Below are 18,816 nucleotides of genomic sequence, written 5' to 3' on the forward strand. Positions count from 1 at the left end.
TCAAGGCATTTTCTTGATGATCAAAGCTCCGTCACGAAGGTATTATATCGGCGACGGCACATGATGCTCAACGTTCTTCCAAGGCCTGTCAGTGGGCGTGATTGGGACGCGTATCTCAGCGTGCGCTGCGTGTCCTCCTTTGTATCTGAAACTTTACGTTTCGTCTAGTCTCAGTTGCTCCTTGACAATTTTTCGGATCGAAAACGGGACTCCATAGGTCATTCCGACCATGTCGGATTCGGAGTGAAGATTCCGGTGGCGGTCTGCCTTGTGCCCTACTGGCGTGAAAACACGAGTTTGTTAGAACGGTATATAAAATTTATACGCACATTGAGGAGCTTTTTAAGAGAGTTAGAGATTGGAACGGAGCGGGAAACAAGGTCCGCTTAGGTCCGCTTAGTGAAACACGTGAGTTGAATGCTTGGCATCCCCCAAGTTGGCTTTCGCAGCCGTTGTTCTGATCGTCTTCCACGCTTTTTTCTCAGAGGCGCTTATTTCTTACCCCGTCGAGCAAGACGACGTCCTCAACGATTGCGACGACTTCCACTCACTCATTTCGCCGGACGCAGCCAGCACATCGTCCTCGACGACTAGGCCACTCACGCACGCCGTTTAGTGGGGAAGGACAATAACAACAAGAGAATATCACCCTACGGACATGGCGAATAAGCTGTCTCGAACAGAGAGAGACAGCGAGGTGGCACGGATAATGCTACATACAAAGGTACGCGACCATTGATAGTCTAGTGAATGTCAAACGACTTAAATTTACCAATCGAGCAGACAAGTTACGGCATTCTTCCGACGCCCCCATCTCCAACGCAAACCTCACCAACACTAACGCAGTCGACCTCCAATTCCGCCTCAAACTCGTCCAGCTCACCACCAGGCCCAACAACACCGCCTCGTCAAAGTCGATCACGTACCCGCTACGGCGATCTTGGCCGCGTCCCACTTCACCGGCGAGGGACGTCCAAGACCTATGAGCGGCTCGAAGACTTGCTGAAAGAGGCCGGGTACAAGGAAACGCGTGTCTTCACACCGGAAGGCGAACGTGCGGAAGAACACGGTGGCACTCGTAACGCAAACGACCACAGCAACAACCGGATTAGCGGCATGAGTGCCGTTGTGGGCTTCCTTGCCGGTTTGATGCCTAACAATGCTACGAATAGCCATAGTAGGCCCGCGAGTTTAGTGAGGACGAATTCGGGGGATACCACCGTGGTTCCTAGGCGTCGCTATTCCCCGCCGGAATCGCCATCGCCGTTTCCGCACCACCGTGCACAGACACCTACGACGGATATGTCGTCCTCGATTGAGAGCCTGGGTGAGCCAACTCCGCGACCTATGCGTAGGCCACCGTCAAGGTCGAGTACACCGCAACAACACCATCGACCGCAACTAGCCCATCGGACGTCAAATAATAATACCCACACCAACTCATCCTTCCATCGCCAACTGCCCCACCAACCTTCGCACACCTCATTACACCCCCACCTCCCACCGTCTCCTCATCATCCACCCTTACAAATCGCACACCCCAGACCCTCCCGTGCAGGCGCGTACCTGCGACACATGGCCTCTGCTTCAAGTATCCCCCAACGACCCAGCTCGACGCCCGTGAAGCGTAGCACGAACAGCAGCGACGGAGGAGGGGAAGAAGAACACAGTGAACCTCCTCTCCCGCCTACATGGCTCGAGAGCGTCGCGCGCGCGGTGATGTTTGGTGGTTCGGGTGCGTACGTTGGTGGCCCGCATGCGCATTCGCATTTGAGCTTGGTCGATGGCAGTGGGAAGTATCATCATAACCACCAACATCAACAACGGACGTTACGCACGACGAGGAGTTCGTTATCACAGGTGTCTGCGAAGGGGTCTCAGAAATATAAAGCGCAACGAAGCGGATTGTCGGACCACACCAACACCAATACCAACACCCATTCCACATTCCTCGCCCCTCCCCCGTTGTTAGCCCAACTAGAGCGCGGTAGAGCAGGAAGGAGCGAAGGTGAAGTGAGCAAGACGCGTGTTTTATGTCGGAGTGCGCCTGGGAGTCGGGCGGGGTCACTTGTCCGTGACCGGGAAGAGAAACCTAATAAGACCCCTCGGTTCATCAGGGGCAAGAGGAAGGGTGAGGATCTCGTTCCGAGTTTGGCGAAGACGCAGACGGAGGGGGATAGTTGGAGTGGTGCGAGTTTGAGGAAGGGGGGTGGGGGTGATAGGGATAGGGATAGGTATCTTGGTGCATGGGGAGCGGGGTTGGATGATGATGATGATGATGATGATCAGGAGCACGCCCAGGGAGGTGGTGGGTTGAGCTCTGAAGAGGAAGACGACGGCGAGTTGGATCTAGCGAGGATACTCGTCCATCCGAAACGGCAGAACTCGATCAGGAGCCTGAGGAAACATTTACATCACGCGCTTGCTGATAGTGCTGGTGTGTCCTTGAATCCCCACCTGGTTGGTGGTGCTGGTGCTGCTGCGGGGAGGGGTATGAATGTTGGCAGGGTTTCGAGGCGGCCTACCACGACGGAGGAAGATTGGGATGGGGAGGTTGAGGAGGCTTGGAGTGGGTATGATGATGATGATGGGTTCCCTACGAGGGGAAGTGGGAGGAGTGGAAATGGGAAGAATAGGTTGGGGATACCTGCTTGGGGGAATCGTTGAGTTGCGCGACCTTTTCCTCTGCGACGACGGCGACGACGACAACGACCTTCAACGGCCCCCCCATCGGGAATTTATTCAACTCAAAGCAACAAATCAAGCAAAAACACAAAGTAATGTATCCACAGATTCTTGTTCAGATGCGCATCATAGACTTTCTTTTTTGACGAACACACCCATGCACAGATTTAACGACCTCTCCTTACGTTCTTCTTATTCCTAACCTATACCTATCGTTCATGCCTTCAAGGCACCTACATTCATTCGTTCATGCCATACTATCGTCTATCGCCCTCTACCATCTTTTAATTACAATCATTTATCAAGGGGTTCACTTTGCATTTCGCCATGCTGTACATACTAGATGCATTACACTCATTCATTCACGCTCATTCTTAGTACTCTAATTATTATATGTTACCTCCGTCTCGTTGGGTGGGCTGGCTTTCGTTTTGATCAGATATGAATGGTATGACTGACTTTGTACAAAAAAACGCCTTGAGTTGGGATTCCTAGCATAACTGTATACAGACTGTACAAAACAGTAATGACCTAAGTTGCGTAAAAATTTTAGCCTTGAGTTGGGATTAATGATTCCTGAGATAATTGTACAAAAGAAAAATAACTTGAGCTGCACCATGGAACCAAGGATCCTGGAGTAACTCCTCCGCCGTTGCTCGGTCCTCCGGATTTAAGCGCAAACACCTCCGCATAAGAAGTGATGTTGCAAGGTTATCTTTTTCCTCCATCACCTTATAGTTCCTAATAGACAGGGGATAAGGGTGATTGATTTTGGGCGGATGTGCCTTCAGGTCACCTGGAAGTTTGTTGCGTAAGTATACAACAACCAGTGTAAGTTAATCGGACAGAAAAGACAAACAGAACATGGGGTTGTCAACCGCGGGTTCAAAGTAGTGAGCCCCAAGCTTGCTTGTGTTTACTCGGTCGCATGTCATGCGCTCGCATGAGAAGCAGAGCATTTGCCAGAGATGCCCTGTTGGTTCGTCGAGCTTGTGTTCTGGATAAGGTTTATATTTGAACAAAGAGGAACCAGTGGTAAGCTCGAATATCTGAAGATTTGATTTCAGCCAGTGGGTGGAAGTAAGTACCAGGGTAAGGCAACGCACCAGACATCCAAATGCCCAGATATCAACCTTAGTATCCCATGGGCCCCGAAGAATGATTTCTGGGGCACGAAGGGGGAAGGGAGTGATCTTATCGGTAGTCCGTAAGTCTAAAAGTTGCGCTACAGGATGTCAACTTGAATGCTGCGAGCTCACAGTCGGGAAATCAAGCTATCACTCACCGCTGCCGAAATCTGCAACCATGTAGTTGCGGGTCATAGCCTCAGAGGGCGAAGGGAGAGGGAGTGGTTGGGAGACGCCTGCTTGAACGACGCATTGCCAGCTCTCTTCGGGAGGGTGGCGCCGAGCCGGGTTCATCTTGATGAAGGTTTCGATGTCGTCCCGTGTCATCGGGCCAATGTCAAACATGATATTGTCGTGTTTGAGATCCGCGTGCACGACACCACAGTGGTGTATATGAGCGAGACCATGCAAGACATGCAAGAGGATACGCTTTGCCAGTGGTAAAGGCAAGTGTTTACTGGTACTACCAGCGGGCTTGACGAGAGCTTTAACGTCTCCACCCATAACATCTGTGACGAGACAGAGATGTTCTCCGTCCAGACCCTTTCCGGGAAGTACGAAATTGTCAAGAAGTCAAGGCCAGTGGCCTGGCTCGATGCCAGAGGGAGGGAGCATGTGAGTCACGCAAGCCCAAGTATCGAGCTCCCACGTTAATCTTCCAGCCAGTTCGGTCGAGTATCCTTTCAGCGCTTTGATTGCGACGTATTTCTCTTCCCTGCGGGGATCATGAGCATAAAATGTGTCACGACGCTCATGTAAAATGTACTTACTTCACATCAAACGCCAACCATATGCTGGAGTTCATGCCCCACCCGAGCTTCCGAACGACCTTGTAGCGCTCAGGCTCCTCATCCGGGCCAATAGCATCACCAAATTCAACCTGAATATAGCCATGGCCTTGCTCTGCCGTTACTCCTAACGGCTCTTCCACAAACTCTAGATCAACGAATTGGTTGCCCTCTGGGTCGACAGAGACGTGTTTGTTGGTGTGGGCGTGTCGAGGTGGCGCATCCGCGTCCTTGAATACAACTTCGGGTAAGTTAGTGGGGGAGGGTCGAGGTGCCGCATCCTGGTCCACGAATACAACCTTTGGAGGCAGGATGGAGGAGTAGGTGACGTTGTGTTGTGCAGAATGGACCGCGAAAATTTCGAACGCAGGGTGTGAGTGCACGTTGCAGCTTGAACATCCCTTCAATGCACCCGTGTTCCTCGAGTTTTTTTTAATCAAAACGAGTGGGTCCCAGGTGGGTCCTTTCCTTGGCCTGCTCTGCACAAGCGTGGGGCTGGGGCCTGGCTGCGATCCATTCCGCTTCAGGTCGTCGTTCAGTGTCCCTTTTCAAAAACACCCACAATTTAAATGCCGTTCCTCGTACCCATCCTTCACCTCGCCATGCTCTTCCTCAACGTGTATGATTCGTACAAGACCCTCAAGCTCCCACCTTCTTCCAGGCGGCACGATGGACTACCGAGCGTTAGAGATATGACTCAACGGAAGAGGGATATGAAAGGTTGTTTAAACTTTACAGTTCTAACTTCTATATTTATACACCAAGCACGTGCCTATGCTTTTATCGTCTTTCCCGTTCCCCAGCGACATACCCTCTTTGATGGGTATGCTTGACCTTCTAGCACATTGGCTCTGTATGGCCCTTACAGAGTTTACGCCAAGTCCGCTGCCAGTGCTGAGCGCGCCTATTGGACTGATGATAGGTGGTGCTTTAGCTGCGCATTTCCCATGAGTCGTACAGCAGTGACCGTCGCTCTTGGAGAAGGTTTCGCGAATGAAGGTGCGGAGTGTACCCGCCAAACGCAGGAGGCTCGGCTGACATTGGGTAGCCGTCATGATGGATCCATCTCACGTCCACCCTTTTGGCGTTACCATCCCTCAACGGAGTCGCCGGAGTCGAATAGACTGCGGCGGATATCTCGAAGAAGCCTCACGTTGGCCGCGCTTACATTGAGTATCCTGGTGGCAGGCCAACTTGTGGTCCTTTGGTTTAACTGTTGATGGCCCAATCAAGGCCCTCGAGCATCTCAACTTCAAGTACGTTCATCTTCGAATCCTCTTCTATAACAGCGGTAGCTAATGACTATGTACGCAGCCGGCTCTATTCCACTGTTTTCTAATATCCCAGCGCGTTCCGGATCTCGCACCCACATCCCTACAATTGACGACGAACGGAGACCGAACTTACCCCAGAATGACTTCGCACACCACTACCATCCTCTGCAATAACGTTCCAAATTGGGCAGCTCTTCTACCGCCTCCCGTCAGTTTCTGAAGTCAAGTACGTTGTTGACTTTTTGTGCTTTTCTGGCTGATGTTGATGATCAGCAAGACCTCCTTAGTCTCTGGGTGCAGCCCTTCCCCGTTTCGGTGTGCGGTGGAGGCCCGACAGCAAATCGTTATAGAGTGCCCTCAAACCATCATATTTCTAAGGTCTCTCCACCAGCGGAAGTTACATTGTGATTCCCGGGGTTGCCATCGCATCAGCAACCGATCTTTCCCCGAGGGACCGCGAGGCGGAAAAGACCACGATGAATTTGTGCCCGCTGCAAGAGCACCGGATCGCCAACCTCATTTTTGAGGTCCGTGCCAAGGAAGGGCGAATCTCCGCCTTTTGAGAAAGAGAGGAGCATCCGAAGTTTGGTTGGGCAGGTGTGAAGAGCCAGGTGCCCGCTGTGGGTGTAGGCCTTTGGGAGAAAGAAGAGGTGATATGGCTGTCCCGGATTTTGAGAAGGGAGGAGGGAAAAGCGTGTGTGGAGGAAGTGCTGCTGCAGACGGAATCTTTGAAGACTGTCGTGGTGGATGCTCGACTACGCGGATTGTTGGGTTAAGGGCGAGAAGGTGAGTACGAGGGTTACTGCTGTCGTGAAATATTGCATGTTGACGCGGTTGCAGTGTTTCCCCGACGTTCTATTCCCCTCAAACATTTGGGTTTCTTTCCCCCGAGAGCGGGTAATGACGGATTGCGAGCGGGATTGTATCTCCGTCTACTCAAAGCCAACCTCGCCTCCGTAAACTGTAGGGTACGCACAACCATCTCACTTTTTTTCACGTTTTATCCGTCCGTTAACGTTTTTGTCACTGCAACCCCAGCTAGCGAAAACTTCGACGTCCGACGTTGCTGGAAAGGTGAGTCGAAACTCGATTGTTCAAGGCGGGTAACATTCAAGACTTCTCTTTTGTCGTAGTCGTGATCTCCTCTCGTTTTCTTTAGTGTCAGGCTTTATAGTACATCCATGAGGAAATGACACCCCAACCTGTATTATGAAGGACTCTTCCGATTCGTCTAACTACTTTACGGCCCCACCACTTCCTCCCGTCCAATCAAGCCTACAGCAAGCTAAGACTCTTAGTAAGACCCCTCCGCAACGCACTTGTGCCCACCACCCTCCTCCTCTGCCGAAGATACCTGGTGTCACCGCTGTATGGGAAGGTTTATTTTGAATTTACTCACTCGACATAAAGGTGTCATTGTTTCTTCTCACGACGAGGGAAGAGGAGAAGAAATGGCCACAGAAGGGGAGGACGAGTTTGATGGGGGTTGGTGCGGATTCTAATGATGATGAGACTCGGTGCGTTCAACGCTGCCTCTCATGAAGACGTCTCTGGCGCCGCTGACCCAGACCCAGACCCAGAACCCCCAATCCCGCGTGAACATAAACCGAAAAGGGTAGTTCCTGGGTAGGGACGTTGGGAGTAGATAGGTGTGTTTTCTTCAAAAAATTCCTATATATTTCCCCGATCTACAACGTGTGATACAAGGCCAACCCGCGTTGTATTGGGAAGGTGGATAGGGCGAATATAAAGTCCCCAATCATGAGTAGGAGTTCCAAGAATGCGTCGAGGGTGGATGTGAATGGCTTGAGGAGGGGGCGGATAATGTGTAGGTATATTGGTTCGGCGCCCTGTTGGGGTGTGTGGTCAACACGAGTTGATCCATAAAGAAACAGTTTGCGCACCCGGGCTCGTGTGAGTATGAGGAAGAGTAGAACGATACTCTTGAATTCGTCGTAGAAGGGTATGAACAAGCTAATAATAGCTTCTCCGAATCTCTCATAAACAGCAAAACAACACTATCCCACTTTCAATTCAGACGTCAGCAAACGATCTAATAACGTACCCAAACGATCCAAACAGCTAAACAACCTTTCATATCCCTCTTCCGTTGAGTCATAGCTCTAACGCTCGGTAGTCCATCGTTCCGCCTGGAAGAAGCTGGTGGGAACTTGAGGGTCTTGTACGAATCGTACACGTTGAGGAAGAGCATGGCGAGGTGAAGCATGGGTACGAAGAGCGGCATTTTGGGTGTTTCTGTGAGAGAGCACTGAACGACACCTGGAGCGGGATGGGAGCGACCGCAGCCACGCTTGTACAGAGCAGGCCAAGGAAAGGACACACTTGGGACACAGCAGGGACACACTAGTTCTAATTTTTTTAAAAACGCGACGAACACGGGATGTTCAAGTTGCAACGTGTACTCACACCCTGTGTTCGAAATTTTCGAGGTCCATTCTCCACAACACAACGTCACCTAACCCGCCCCTACTCCTCCATCCTGCCTCCAAAAGTTGTATTCGTGGACCAGGATGCGGCACCTCGACCCTCCCCCACTAACTTACCCGAAGTTGTATTCAAGGACGCGGATGCGCCACCTCGGCACGCCCACACCAACAAACACGTCTCTGTCGACCCCGAGGGCAACGAAGTCTTCGATCTAGAGTTTGAGGAAGAGCCATTAGGCGTGACGGCAGAGCAAGGCCATGGCTATATCCGGGTTGATTTGTTGATGCGATTGGCCCGGATGAGGAGCCTGAGCGCTACAAGGTCGTTCGGAAGCTCGGGTGGGGCATGAACTCCAGCGTATGGTTGGCGTTTGATGTGAAGTAAGTACAGTTTACATGAGCGTCGTAACACATTTTATGCTCATGGTCACCGCAGGGAAGAGAAATACGTCGCAATCAAAGCGCTGAAATGATACTCGACCGAACTGGCTAGAAGAGGTGTAACCTGGGAGCACAATATTTCGGTTTGCGTGATTGACACGCCACCCTCCTCTGGCGTCGAGCCAGGCCACTGGTTTCGACTTCTTGACAATTTCGTACATCCCGGAAAGGGTTTGGATGGAGAACATCTCTGTCTCGTCACAGATGTTATGGGCGGAGACGTTAAAGCTCTCGTCAAGGCCGCTGGCACTGTTACTAAACCCTTTTTCCTTTACCACTGGCAAAGTGTATCCTCTTGCATACCTTGCATGGTCTCGCTCATTTACACCACTGTGGTGTCGTGCACACGGATCACAAACACGACAATATCATGTTTGACACTGGCCCTATGACACGGGACGACATCACAACCTTCATCAAGACGAACCCGCCTCGGCGCCACCCCCCGAAGAGAGCATGCAATGTGTCGTTCAATCAGCTGTCTCTCAACCGCTCCCTCTCCCTTCAACGCTCTCTGAGGCTATGACTCGCAACTACATGGTTACAGATTTCGGCAGCGGTGAGATAGCTTGATTTCCCGAGTGTGAGCCCGCAGCATTGACGCCTACTAACCATCCTGTAGCGCAACATTTATGCTTACGGACTACCAATGAGATCACTTCTACCGTCCTTCGTGCCCCAGAAATCATTCTTCAGGGCCCATGGGATACTAAGGTTGATATCTGGGCATTTGGATGCCTGGTGCGTAGCCCTACCCCGGTATTGTACTTCCACCCGCTGACTGAAGTCAAATCTTCAGATATTCGAGTTTAACACTGGTGCCTCTTTGTTCAAATATATACCTTTTCCGGAATACAAGCTCGACGAACCGACAGGGCATCTCTGGCAAATGCTCTGCTTCACACGCGAGCGCATGCTAAGCGACCAAGTAAACTCAAGCAAGCTTGGGGCTCACTCCTTCGAACCCTCGGTTGACAACCCCATGTTCAGTTTGTCTTTTCTGTTTGGTTGACTTACAGTTGTTGTATACTTACACAACAAACCCCAGGTGACCTGAAGGCACATCCGACCATATTTAATAACCCTTTTACCTTGTCTCTTAGGAACTATAAGGTGATGGGGGAGGAAGATGTCCTTGCAACAGCAAATATTATTAAGAGGTGTTTGCGCTTAAATCCGAAGGACCGCGCAACGGCGGAGGAGCTACTCCAGGATCCTTGGTTCCATGGTGCAGCTTAAGTTATCTCAGGAACCCCAACTCAAGGCTAAGAATTTTACGCAACTTAGGTTATTTTTGTTTTGTATAGTCTGTACACAATCATCTCAGGAATCCCAACTCAAGACGAATTTTTCTACAAAGTCAAATCGTACCAATTATATTTGATCAAAACGAAAGCACGCCCACCCAACGGGACAGAGGCAACGTACAACAATTAGAGTACTAAAAATGAGCGTGAAAGAATGAATTGTGTGCTACAGATCTTCGTCGTCATCGCAGAGGGGAAAATCGCGATCGCAAACAACTCAACGATCCCCCCCACTTCTCTCAGTGCACACAAACACTAAGTACTAGTAGAGCTGTTGCTCGCGCTGCGCTCGTAAGTCTGTGTGGCTGTGCCTCCGCGCTTGGCCTTATTTTCTTGGGGCTTCCACTCGATTTCCAAAAATTTACTTTTTCACGATTGTTGTACGCGTCTCGCAGCGATGACCAAGTACATCCTCGTCTCCGGCGGTGTCGTCAGTGGCATTGGGAAGGGTGTCATTGGTATGAATCTCTTACGAAGTTTTTCAACTTCAAGCTGCAATTGGAACCCTAGCTTCGTCTACCGGACTGCTCTTGAAGACTACAGGTCTCAAAGTCACAGCTATCAAGATCGACCCGTATATGAACATAGATGCTGGGACTATGAGGCCTACGGAACATGGTGAGAGCTACTTTGGAAGGATTTGCACGGAATGCTGATGATTTGAAGGCGAGGTCTATGTTTTGAATGACGGAGGCGAGGTGGACTTGGATCTCGGAAATTACGAGCGCTACTTGAATGTCACATTATCGCGCGATAATAACATCACTACTGGGAAGATTTACAGTCAAGTCATAGAGAAGGAAGTGAGTCTATCAGTCTGGACTTGCAGAAAAACGTTCTGACGGGAGTTTAGCGCAAAGGGGAGTACCTCGGCAAGACGGTCCAGGTAGTGTCTTTGCACGTACATGAAAAACCGTTCTTATGTTCCGCAGATCGTCCCGCACATTACGAACGCGATCCAGGATTGGATCGAACGCGTCTCCAAGATCCCAGTGGATGAATCTGGCGAGGAACCGGATGTCTGTATGGTCGAGCTGGGAGGCACTGTAGGCGACATCGAGTCTGCTCCGTTTGTTGAGGCGATGCGCCAGTTTCAATTCCGGGTCGGCCACGACAACTTTGCGCTCATTCATGTTTCCCTGGTGCCAGACATGCACGGGGAGCAAAAAACAAAGCCAACACAAACAACCGTGCACTCTCTCAGAGGACTTGGACTTCTCCCCGACTTGGTAAGACTGCTTCTATTGTACCAGTTCTGCCGTGCTCATGTCGTCAGATTGCGTGCCGTCTTCTTGTGCCCCAACCACTGAATCCCGCAACAAAAGACAAGATCTCCATGTTCTGTCACGTTGCCTCGGAACAGGTGTTTGGCGTGCACGACGTGACATCCGTGTATCATGTGCCCCTTCTTCTGCAGTCTCAAGGCATCGTAGATTTCCTCCGTAAACGGCTCAAATTAGAGACGGTGAACATCACGAAGGAGATGGAGGATAAAGGGAGATCATTGGGGAAACGATGGAAAGACATAACCATGGGGTACGTTTTCTCAATCACTGTCGCGAACTCGGATCAGATGCATACTTTAGGCAGGAGAGGTTGTTTGACACCGTCACTATTGCGCTTGTCGGAAAATACACCGATCTGAAGGACTCGTACATGTCTGTAACAAAAGCTTTGGAACACTCTGCCTTCCGGGTGCATCGAAAGCTGATCGTTCACGTTCGTCCGCCCATTCTCTCTTTCTCAAACCTTTGCTCACGGCCTCTGTAGTGGGTAGAATCCTCAGATCTGGAGGCCGAGACGCAAGAATCAGCTCCGGCTCGGTACCATGATGCGTGGAGAGCGGTTGTTGGTGCGGGGTAAGCCCACTTCGACAAGGTTCTAGTCCGCTCTTCTGATTCTGATCGTCTAGCGGCATCCTCGTTCCAGGTGGGTTCGGGAACCGTGGCACAGAAGGCATGTTGCTCGCTATTAAGTACGCCCGAGAACAGAAGGTGCCCTTCCTCGGCATCTGTCTTGGTTTCCAGCTCGCTGTGATTGAGTGGGCTAGAAATATCCTGGAGATTCATGGTTGGTCATTTGCCTTCCCCATGATCAATAACTCTGCTAATAATACCACTTGCTTATAGATGCGACTTCATCAGAGTTCGTTCCAGATGCTAAACATCCCGTGGTGATCTTCATGCCTGAGATCTCCAAGACGCACATGGGCGGTACGATGCGGTTGGGGCTGCGTCCCACTGTCTTTGAGCCTGGCACAGAGAACTGGTCTCGTGTACGCAAGCTGTACGGCGGCGCTGGCAAGATTTGGGAAAGGCATCGTCATCGTTACGAGGTCAACCCCGAGTATGTCAAGAGGCTTAATGACAGTGGGCTGATCTTCGCAGGGAAAGATGAGAAGGGCGAGCGGATGCAGATAATCGAACTTCCTGGTTAGTGGTTTTTTTTTGGATTCGTTCTAATTACGACGGCCAGGATGCTGACCTTGCCCCCACTTTTGTTTGTTCAGATCACCCCTTCTTCGTCGGCCTACAAGCCCACCCCGAATTCTGCACCCGTCCATTGAACCCATCCCCGCCCTTCCTCGGGCTCATTGCTGCTGCTTCGGAAACGTCGGTGTTGGATGAGCAAACCGCATTCCAGGCACAGACCTACCACCCCCCGCATCCGAAGCATGCCATGGTTGGGGAGGCGGTCTTGAAAAACTCTACAGAAGAGGTGTTCGTGAACGGTGTTTCGAAGGATGGGCAGAACGGGGTCGATGTTGTGCAAGTTGTGAACCGGGATGAGGCTTAGATTTTAGATCTCATCGGGAAGGACTCGGAGAAGGATCTTTTTGGATGATTTGATGCAGCGCGAACTACACATGTTTTTTCGTAGTTTTGTAAAACCGTATTTGCGGACATGCACTGAAACCTGTTGGGACACACTTCTGCATTACTGTATTCCTTGTATTATACTACCACCCTACTGTGACGTAGAACACTACATAGTTAGATGAGGTGTACCCCCTACTTACCCTGCCCAGCGCCCAGTAAAATTTTACTTCTACATAATTTAAAAAAAACACGTATGTAGTCCTCCGCAATCCAGAATTCTATGCGTCATCGTCACCTATACCCGGTCCCGTCCGGGCACGCAGTGACAGCCGCGAATTTCAAAAACGCAGCGCGCCCTGGCAGATGACTGATTCTTGATAGCGAAAGCCATCAATTGATTGGAAGTTCAAGATCAGGGAGATACATACATCATGTCTCCTCTGATTGTTTACAGTGTACACCAACGTCAGTCCATTCCTCAATCCGCCGCTACTGACGGTGGCGACCAATAGCCAAAAGCCTGCAGGCGACATGTTGCCTGAATGCTGAGCCTCATTGACGTGGAAGTTGTTCAACGGCTTTGAACGGACGGCGGAAACATTTCACGATGGAAGAAATTTTCGATCTCGGACGAGTTGCCATGTACGTTTCGGTGCATGTCATGTGGGGGTTTTTCTCCCAGATTTTTTCGACTTTCTCCTAACTTCCACCACCTTGCGCCATAGCAGGCCTGGATGACGGTTCAATGTCGGAAATAGGTTCATCTAGAACGCGTTTAACGAACTTTTGGAGAGCCTAGGAAGTAGAACTAACCAAAGGTGTCGATCTCCGTCAAGTAAGATCACCCAAGATCTGCCTGAAGTGGACGGCCGATCGGCGCCAAGAACACAAATCCGATGTCATGCCCTTTCAAAATTCAAATGGTGGTAGATAACGAAAACCCGAGAGATAAGGAATTCAAAGAAAAGGCCTGGCGTCGAGCCTTGGAGAAAACTTCACCGCCTGCCTCCCTTCGCCTCTCGCCTCACCACCTAGACTCTCCTCCTACAACTACCACCACCACCACCACTATCCAACAGCCATGGTCCTCCCAGTCGAACCTGAATACGAGCAGGCATGTCGCGTGACTGTCGTCCATCTTAGGGGGAAAATATTAATTTTATGATCTAGGCACTCTCCGAACTCCAAAACAGTTTGAAGCCCTTTTTGGCTGCGAACCCAGACTACGAAAAGGCCCTCGAGATCGTCCAAATTCCGGAGCGTGTGCTCCAATTCCGTGTGGTTTGGGAGGATGATCAGGGCAAAGCCCAAGTCAACCGAGGATTCCGCGTCCAGGTTCGCACTTTTATTATATCATCAACTCAGCGACTGACATTTTTTTGCTTCTTCTCTTGGCAGTATAATTCTGCTCTTGGACCCTATAAAGGAGGTCTCCGACTTCATCCCTCCGTCAACCTCTCCATCCTCAAATTCCTCGGGTTCGAACAAACCTTCAAGAATGCTCTGACTGGCTTGAGCATGGGAGGAGGAAAGGGTGGGTCCGACTTTGACCCCAAGGGCAAGTCGGACGGCGAGATCAGGCGTTTCTGCACTTCGTTCATGTCTGAGCTGTTCAGGCATATCGGTCAGGACACTGATGTTCCCGGTGAGAGTCATCAATCCACATTTTTACTGAGTATAACTCAATGGATTAATTGTAGCTGGTGACATCGGAACTGGTGCTCGGGAGATCGGTTACCTCTTTGGTGCTTACAAGAAACTCCAGAACGAGTTCGTCGGCATGCTCACTGGAAAGGGTCTCGCGTGGGGAGGAAGCTTCATCCGTCCCGAGGCGACAGGTTACGGTCTGATCTACTACGTCGAGCACGTCAGTGTCCCCTTTGCCTTCAAACTCTGACCGTCGGTTGACATTTCCTGCTGCAGATGATCGCCAAAGCCGCCCCGGAGTACAGCCTCTCCAAGCCCGAGACTCTTGTTGCCATCTCAGGATCAGGCAACGTCGCCCAATTCACCGCACTCAAAGTCATCGAGTTGGGTGCTACCGTCCTCTCCCTCTCCGACTCCAAGGGTTCCCTTATCGCCGAGAAGGGCTACACCAAGGAATTCATCAAGGAGATCGGACAACTGAAGCTCAAGGGTGGCGCTCTTGAATCGTTGGCTCAAAGGGAGGGCTACACATACCATGCTGGTAAGCACTATGGTTTTTGAAAGGTTAAACATCGCTAATGGCGCCGTGCAGGCAAACGCCCATGGAGCCTTCTCCCCGTTGTCCACGTTGCGCTCCCAGGCGCGACCCAAAATGAAGTCTCCAAAACGGAGGCTGAAGACCTCATCAAGGCTGGCGTGAGGATTGTAGCTGAGGGCTCGAACATGGTACGCGCCCGTTCTTTCTCCGCAATCGTTTTCAAACCTAATTGTTTCACCAGGGATGCACGGAAGACGCCATCGCCGTCTTCGAAGCCTCTCGTAAAGCTGGCGCTGGCGGCGTGTGGTACGCCCCGGGCAAAGCGTCCAACTGTGGTGGTGTTGCGGTCTCTGGTCTGGAGATGGCCCAGAACAGTCAGCGACTCGCCTGGACGACGGATCAAGTCGACCAGAAGCTGAAGAAAATCATGGCTGAGTGCTATGAGATCTGTCTCAGCGCAGGCACGAAATGGTCGGGTGAGGAGATCAAGGACGGTGTCCTACCAAGCTTGCTCTCCGGCGCGAACGTTGCTGGCTTTATCAAAGTTGCGGACGCGATGAGGGAGCATGGCGACTGGTGGTGAGCCAGTCACACTACTCAGGCCCTTTGTTACGACTTTATGAGGATCTTCTGGGAACTTCTATTTGCTTTCTTAGTTCCGTTTTGGTTTCGATTTCCTATTTACCTGTCATCGCTATGTCCATCGCCATACCTCTTATATTCCCGCACTGTCTGTACTTATATGTAATTCGCACTCCCCCAAAACAATGTATAGGGTTGACCACTCAATCTTGGCTTTGACCAGAGGATATATATACAGCGGCACACTCCCCAAAAGGGGATAAATCTCATCCTCGACACTGTGTCGAGGATGAGAGGACGGGCAACGCAGTTCGACACATCCCAATTGGGTGAGGTGACCAACGCGATGTCACACGTCACTACCCTCTCTTCTCCCAACCCGATGAGCACCCACCAAGATTGGCCACGAGGACCCACCACAAGGATCGACGGACGACGACGAGGGCTCACCAACGTCCACGGGGCCTACCACCAGGATCGACGAACGGCCACGAGGGCCCATCACCACGATTGACGAGGGCCCACCACCAGCATCGATGAATGGCTACGACCGCCCACAATCACGATCGACGAACGGCCACGAGGGCATATCACCACGATCGATGAACGGTCACGATGGCCCGCCACGACGAACGGCCGCGGGCACCCATTGGCACGTTCCTCGACAAACGGCCACGGGCGCCCACGACGATCAGAAATCCCCATTCAAACGCAGACGCCAGCACAAATGCGACGGCGAACCAAACACGAACCCCAGCCCAAACGCAAGTACCCCCACCACGTCCACGTCCATGAAGCGAGCCACGACACAGGCACCAGCAATGCCTGCCAACAACCAGATGCACCGACAATGTTCGCTATCAGTCCGGGGAGTATCGGGGAGAGGGTATGCAGCTTGGATAGGTGTGGGGATCACCATCTTTACATTAGCAATGGGTTATTGAAGGGGAGAGTGTTCCTCGCTGCTTTCTTCCTACTTCTACATAGTAGGTATATCTTTCCATATAAATGTTTTTCTTGTAGATAAGGAATACACATTATGCTGCCATTTACCGAGGACAGAAGGACTTGAAAAAAGAAAAAAAAAAAGAACTGAACTCAGGCACAGCATATGCATCGCTTGGATGTGTCGCACATTCAATGTGCGACACACCTGAAAGGGATGGACACACAGGTGTGGTGATACGTTAGGGATCATGCATCAGGAAAAAGAAAATGTATATATAGATTTCTAATGGGCTATGTACCCAGAGCAGTTTTGTTCAGAAACTCAGTCGCTTTCATTGCTTCAGGTAGTGGCTGATACCCTCTGGTCATGTGCCCATACTCCAGGTATACCCAGCTCATTTGTTCATATACCCAATACCCTCCAATATTCCCAACTCATTTCCCCATAGATCTTGATTGCTTTTCCTATAATGTAGTCCAAGTACTTTCTGCACTAGTAAATATTGAACAACTTGGTTGCTTGATTATTTCAACAACTTCCTTAAGGATGAAATTTATTAGAGGGGCCTACTAGATAGATAAATGAACAAAAACTTTCAGGACATTCATTGCATTAGGGAAAATGGGATTTTAAAATCCCATGAGCCCAATGTGTGCCAAAATTTATACAAGTTCATTGAAACTCTGACACCATGTGACCATGTTGAATTTCAAAAGTAACACAAACACTCTCCTCCTCCCACCACCACCACCATCCTTCCCAAATGCTGCCTCGCATCGTGAAGCACCCACCAAGGGCTAAACAACTTTTATGCCCACATGTTGACTGCCACCTCATGCACTGGAGGCTCAGCAACAGCAACAATGTGTTCATGTCCTCGATAATGACCCCCGCTGCTGCCTCTCCATATTGTCTATGGCCGCCACCACCCACTACCATTGTCAGCTGCCCATACCCACCTCAGCACACACCAACTACAATGGAAACAATGTCCCAATGCCACATCATCTCTGCCATGCCAACAGTGCATGAAGAAGAAGATGTGGCACATCAAGCATGCCTCATCACTGCCCACACAGTCAGGTGAGCACAACATGTTGTAAGCCCTACCAGCCCCTCTCTTTCCCCTTTCTAACTTTTTCAATAGCCACCACTGCCATCATATCACCTGCCAACCACTGCACATCACTGCCTCGCCCTCAGCCACATTTAGCAATATGACATGACACAATGATGACAGCAAACAGCCACATGATGATGGAGATAGACAGATGGACAATGACAATGCAGGTGGCAGTGACAACAGATGACCACAACAATGGTGCACAGCACAACACCAATGACAACAGACAACACAAAAACCATGATGATGGACAACAACAATGATGCATCTCCCTGAGGATACCCTTGTGTCCCTTCATCCATGTGTAATATTACCCATTATTTCCATCTTCCATACTTTCTCAAATACCGACGTTGGGCCTCATTAATCATTATTAGTGTAGCTATTATTGTTGTATTAGATAGCTGAAATTCATATCCCTGGTATCCAAAAAGTGATTTGGATCAAGGAAACTAATAGTCAATGATATCTACAAAGAAATCAGTAAACTCAGGTAGCTCTGGTAGCAAGGTGTACCAGGGTGTATTAGTGTCTACCTAATGGGAAGGAGGGTGTACCCAGGGCTACCTGGTGGAAGGGAAGAAATACCTGGGCTACTGAGATGTCTCAGTAAACTACTGAAGCAACTCATGGGGGGGACTAGAGTACCAGGGTATTATAAATACTAGGGCTACATTGAACTTCCTCTGGAAGGCTATCTTCAATTTCCCACTCAATCTGAGTTGTGCTTTGATGCCACTTAGTATGAGTACTAGGAGCTTGATGTTTGGTGGTTAATGGTGAGCTGCAAAGTACCTTGAAGAGGTGCTCAATTCTAGGCAGACGTCCTCCTGAGTGAATTTCGAAGTCTGCTGATCTCATTGTGGGGAAGAGCATTCTTTCCAGGGCACTGGTCACCATACAATCCCATATCCATTACAAGAACTGAGACAAGAGAAATAGAGATTGAGACAGAAACAACTTTAATATCAAGGATGAGGTGTACTGGTGTAGCAAGGATATGGGATCCTACCCTTCCTCTTTATGTTTTACTTTCCATTACTTAGTATTTGTGTCACATAACTCATTTCTATACTTGTCAGTAGTAGT

The 18,816-nt window shown here is 50.3% G+C and overlaps 9 protein-coding genes across 9 annotated transcripts; 6 read left to right on the forward strand and 3 right to left on the reverse strand.

The window, feature by feature from the left end:
• Positions 1 to 63: 63 nt before the first annotated feature.
• LACBIDRAFT_323140 (uncharacterized protein) lies at positions 64 to 2,667 on the forward strand (the record flags this gene model as incomplete). The annotated part of the gene is made up of 5 exons (XM_001876338.1): positions 64 to 120; positions 218 to 243; positions 305 to 408; positions 684 to 724; positions 784 to 2,667. The coding sequence occupies 5 exons, from the start codon at positions 64 to 66 to the stop codon at positions 2,665 to 2,667; spliced, it is 2,112 nt and encodes a 703-aa protein (XP_001876373.1).
• A 584-nt stretch (positions 2,668 to 3,251) lies between these two features.
• Positions 3,252 to 4,316, reverse strand: LACBIDRAFT_311104 (uncharacterized protein; the record flags this gene model as incomplete). The annotated part of the gene is made up of 4 exons (XM_001876806.1): positions 3,252 to 3,481; positions 3,545 to 3,734; positions 3,792 to 3,910; positions 3,971 to 4,316. 4 exons carry the CDS (start codon positions 4,314 to 4,316, stop codon positions 3,252 to 3,254), a joined length of 885 nt encoding a protein of 294 aa, XP_001876841.1.
• A 69-nt stretch (positions 4,317 to 4,385) lies between these two features.
• LACBIDRAFT_311105 (uncharacterized protein) lies at positions 4,386 to 4,617 on the reverse strand (the record flags this gene model as incomplete). The annotated part of the gene is made up of 2 exons (XM_001876807.1): positions 4,386 to 4,527; positions 4,583 to 4,617. 2 exons carry the CDS (start codon positions 4,615 to 4,617, stop codon positions 4,386 to 4,388), a joined length of 177 nt encoding a protein of 58 aa, XP_001876842.1.
• A 1,202-nt stretch (positions 4,618 to 5,819) lies between these two features.
• LACBIDRAFT_311106 (uncharacterized protein) lies at positions 5,820 to 6,048 on the forward strand (the record flags this gene model as incomplete). Its single annotated transcript, XM_001876339.1, has 2 exons — positions 5,820 to 5,856; positions 5,915 to 6,048. The coding sequence occupies 2 exons, from the start codon at positions 5,820 to 5,822 to the stop codon at positions 6,046 to 6,048; spliced, it is 171 nt and encodes a 56-aa protein (XP_001876374.1).
• A 393-nt stretch (positions 6,049 to 6,441) lies between these two features.
• LACBIDRAFT_311107 (uncharacterized protein) lies at positions 6,442 to 7,112 on the forward strand. The gene is made up of 4 exons (XM_001876340.1): positions 6,442 to 6,660; positions 6,715 to 6,842; positions 6,913 to 6,973; positions 7,034 to 7,112. The coding sequence occupies exons 1-2, from the start codon at positions 6,530 to 6,532 to the stop codon at positions 6,773 to 6,775; spliced, it is 192 nt and encodes a 63-aa protein (XP_001876375.1). The 5' UTR covers positions 6,442 to 6,529; the 3' UTR covers positions 6,776 to 6,842; positions 6,913 to 6,973; positions 7,034 to 7,112.
• A 450-nt stretch (positions 7,113 to 7,562) lies between these two features.
• On the reverse strand, positions 7,563 to 8,119 carry LACBIDRAFT_323142 (uncharacterized protein; the record flags this gene model as incomplete). The annotated part of the gene is made up of 3 exons (XM_001876808.1): positions 7,563 to 7,724; positions 7,779 to 7,892; positions 7,940 to 8,119. 3 exons carry the CDS (start codon positions 8,117 to 8,119, stop codon positions 7,563 to 7,565), a joined length of 456 nt encoding a protein of 151 aa, XP_001876843.1.
• A 1,099-nt stretch (positions 8,120 to 9,218) lies between these two features.
• On the forward strand, positions 9,219 to 10,001 carry LACBIDRAFT_311109 (uncharacterized protein; the record flags this gene model as incomplete). Its single annotated transcript, XM_001876341.1, has 4 exons — positions 9,219 to 9,321; positions 9,385 to 9,503; positions 9,562 to 9,751; positions 9,811 to 10,001. 4 exons carry the CDS (start codon positions 9,219 to 9,221, stop codon positions 9,999 to 10,001), a joined length of 603 nt encoding a protein of 200 aa, XP_001876376.1.
• Positions 10,002 to 10,472: 471 nt separating this feature from the next.
• Positions 10,473 to 12,998, forward strand: LACBIDRAFT_172304 (uncharacterized protein). Its single transcript, XM_001876342.1, has 11 exons — positions 10,473 to 10,527; positions 10,580 to 10,687; positions 10,736 to 10,872; positions 10,923 to 10,958; positions 11,002 to 11,298; positions 11,346 to 11,609; positions 11,660 to 11,788; positions 11,840 to 11,928; positions 11,982 to 12,139; positions 12,199 to 12,501; positions 12,579 to 12,998. Exons 2-11 carry the CDS (start codon positions 10,648 to 10,650, stop codon positions 12,863 to 12,865), a joined length of 1,740 nt encoding a protein of 579 aa, XP_001876377.1. The 5' UTR covers positions 10,473 to 10,527; positions 10,580 to 10,647; the 3' UTR covers positions 12,866 to 12,998.
• Positions 12,999 to 13,897: 899 nt separating this feature from the next.
• Positions 13,898 to 15,860, forward strand: LACBIDRAFT_292653 (NADP-specific glutamate dehydrogenase). Its single transcript, XM_001876343.1, has 7 exons — positions 13,898 to 14,002; positions 14,059 to 14,223; positions 14,287 to 14,533; positions 14,589 to 14,755; positions 14,812 to 15,076; positions 15,128 to 15,261; positions 15,315 to 15,860. Exons 1-7 carry the CDS (start codon positions 13,970 to 13,972, stop codon positions 15,654 to 15,656), a joined length of 1,353 nt encoding a protein of 450 aa, XP_001876378.1. The 5' UTR covers positions 13,898 to 13,969; the 3' UTR covers positions 15,657 to 15,860.
• Positions 15,861 to 18,816: the final 2,956 nt, after the last annotated feature.

Source organism: Laccaria bicolor, genomic scaffold, assembly GCF_000143565.1.
Source record: "Laccaria bicolor S238N-H82 LACBIscaffold_4 genomic scaffold, whole genome shotgun sequence".
In the NCBI taxonomy this organism is placed as follows: domain Eukaryota; kingdom Fungi; phylum Basidiomycota; class Agaricomycetes; order Agaricales; family Hydnangiaceae; genus Laccaria; species Laccaria bicolor.

Coding starts and splice junctions, on each gene's coding strand:
- LACBIDRAFT_172304 (XM_001876342.1), top strand. CDS start 10,648: ATGAACATAGATGCTGGGACTATGAGGCCTACGGAACATG. Junction 10,688..10,735: donor TATGAGGCCTACGGAACATG/GTGAGAGCTACT, acceptor GATGATTTGAAG/GCGAGGTCTATGTTTTGAAT. Junction 10,873..10,922: donor GTCAAGTCATAGAGAAGGAA/GTGAGTCTATCA, acceptor ACGGGAGTTTAG/CGCAAAGGGGAGTACCTCGG.
- LACBIDRAFT_292653 (XM_001876343.1), top strand. CDS start 13,970: ATGGTCCTCCCAGTCGAACCTGAATACGAGCAG. Junction 15,077..15,127: donor GGGCTACACATACCATGCTG/GTAAGCACTATG, acceptor GGCGCCGTGCAG/GCAAACGCCCATGGAGCCTT. Junction 15,262..15,314: donor TAGCTGAGGGCTCGAACATG/GTACGCGCCCGT, acceptor TTGTTTCACCAG/GGATGCACGGAAGACGCCAT.
- LACBIDRAFT_311107 (XM_001876340.1), top strand. CDS start 6,530: ATGGCTGTCCCGGATTTTGAGAAGGGAGGAGGGAAAAGCGTGTGTGGA. Junction 6,661..6,714: donor GTTGGGTTAAGGGCGAGAAG/GTGAGTACGAGG, acceptor ACGCGGTTGCAG/TGTTTCCCCGACGTTCTATT.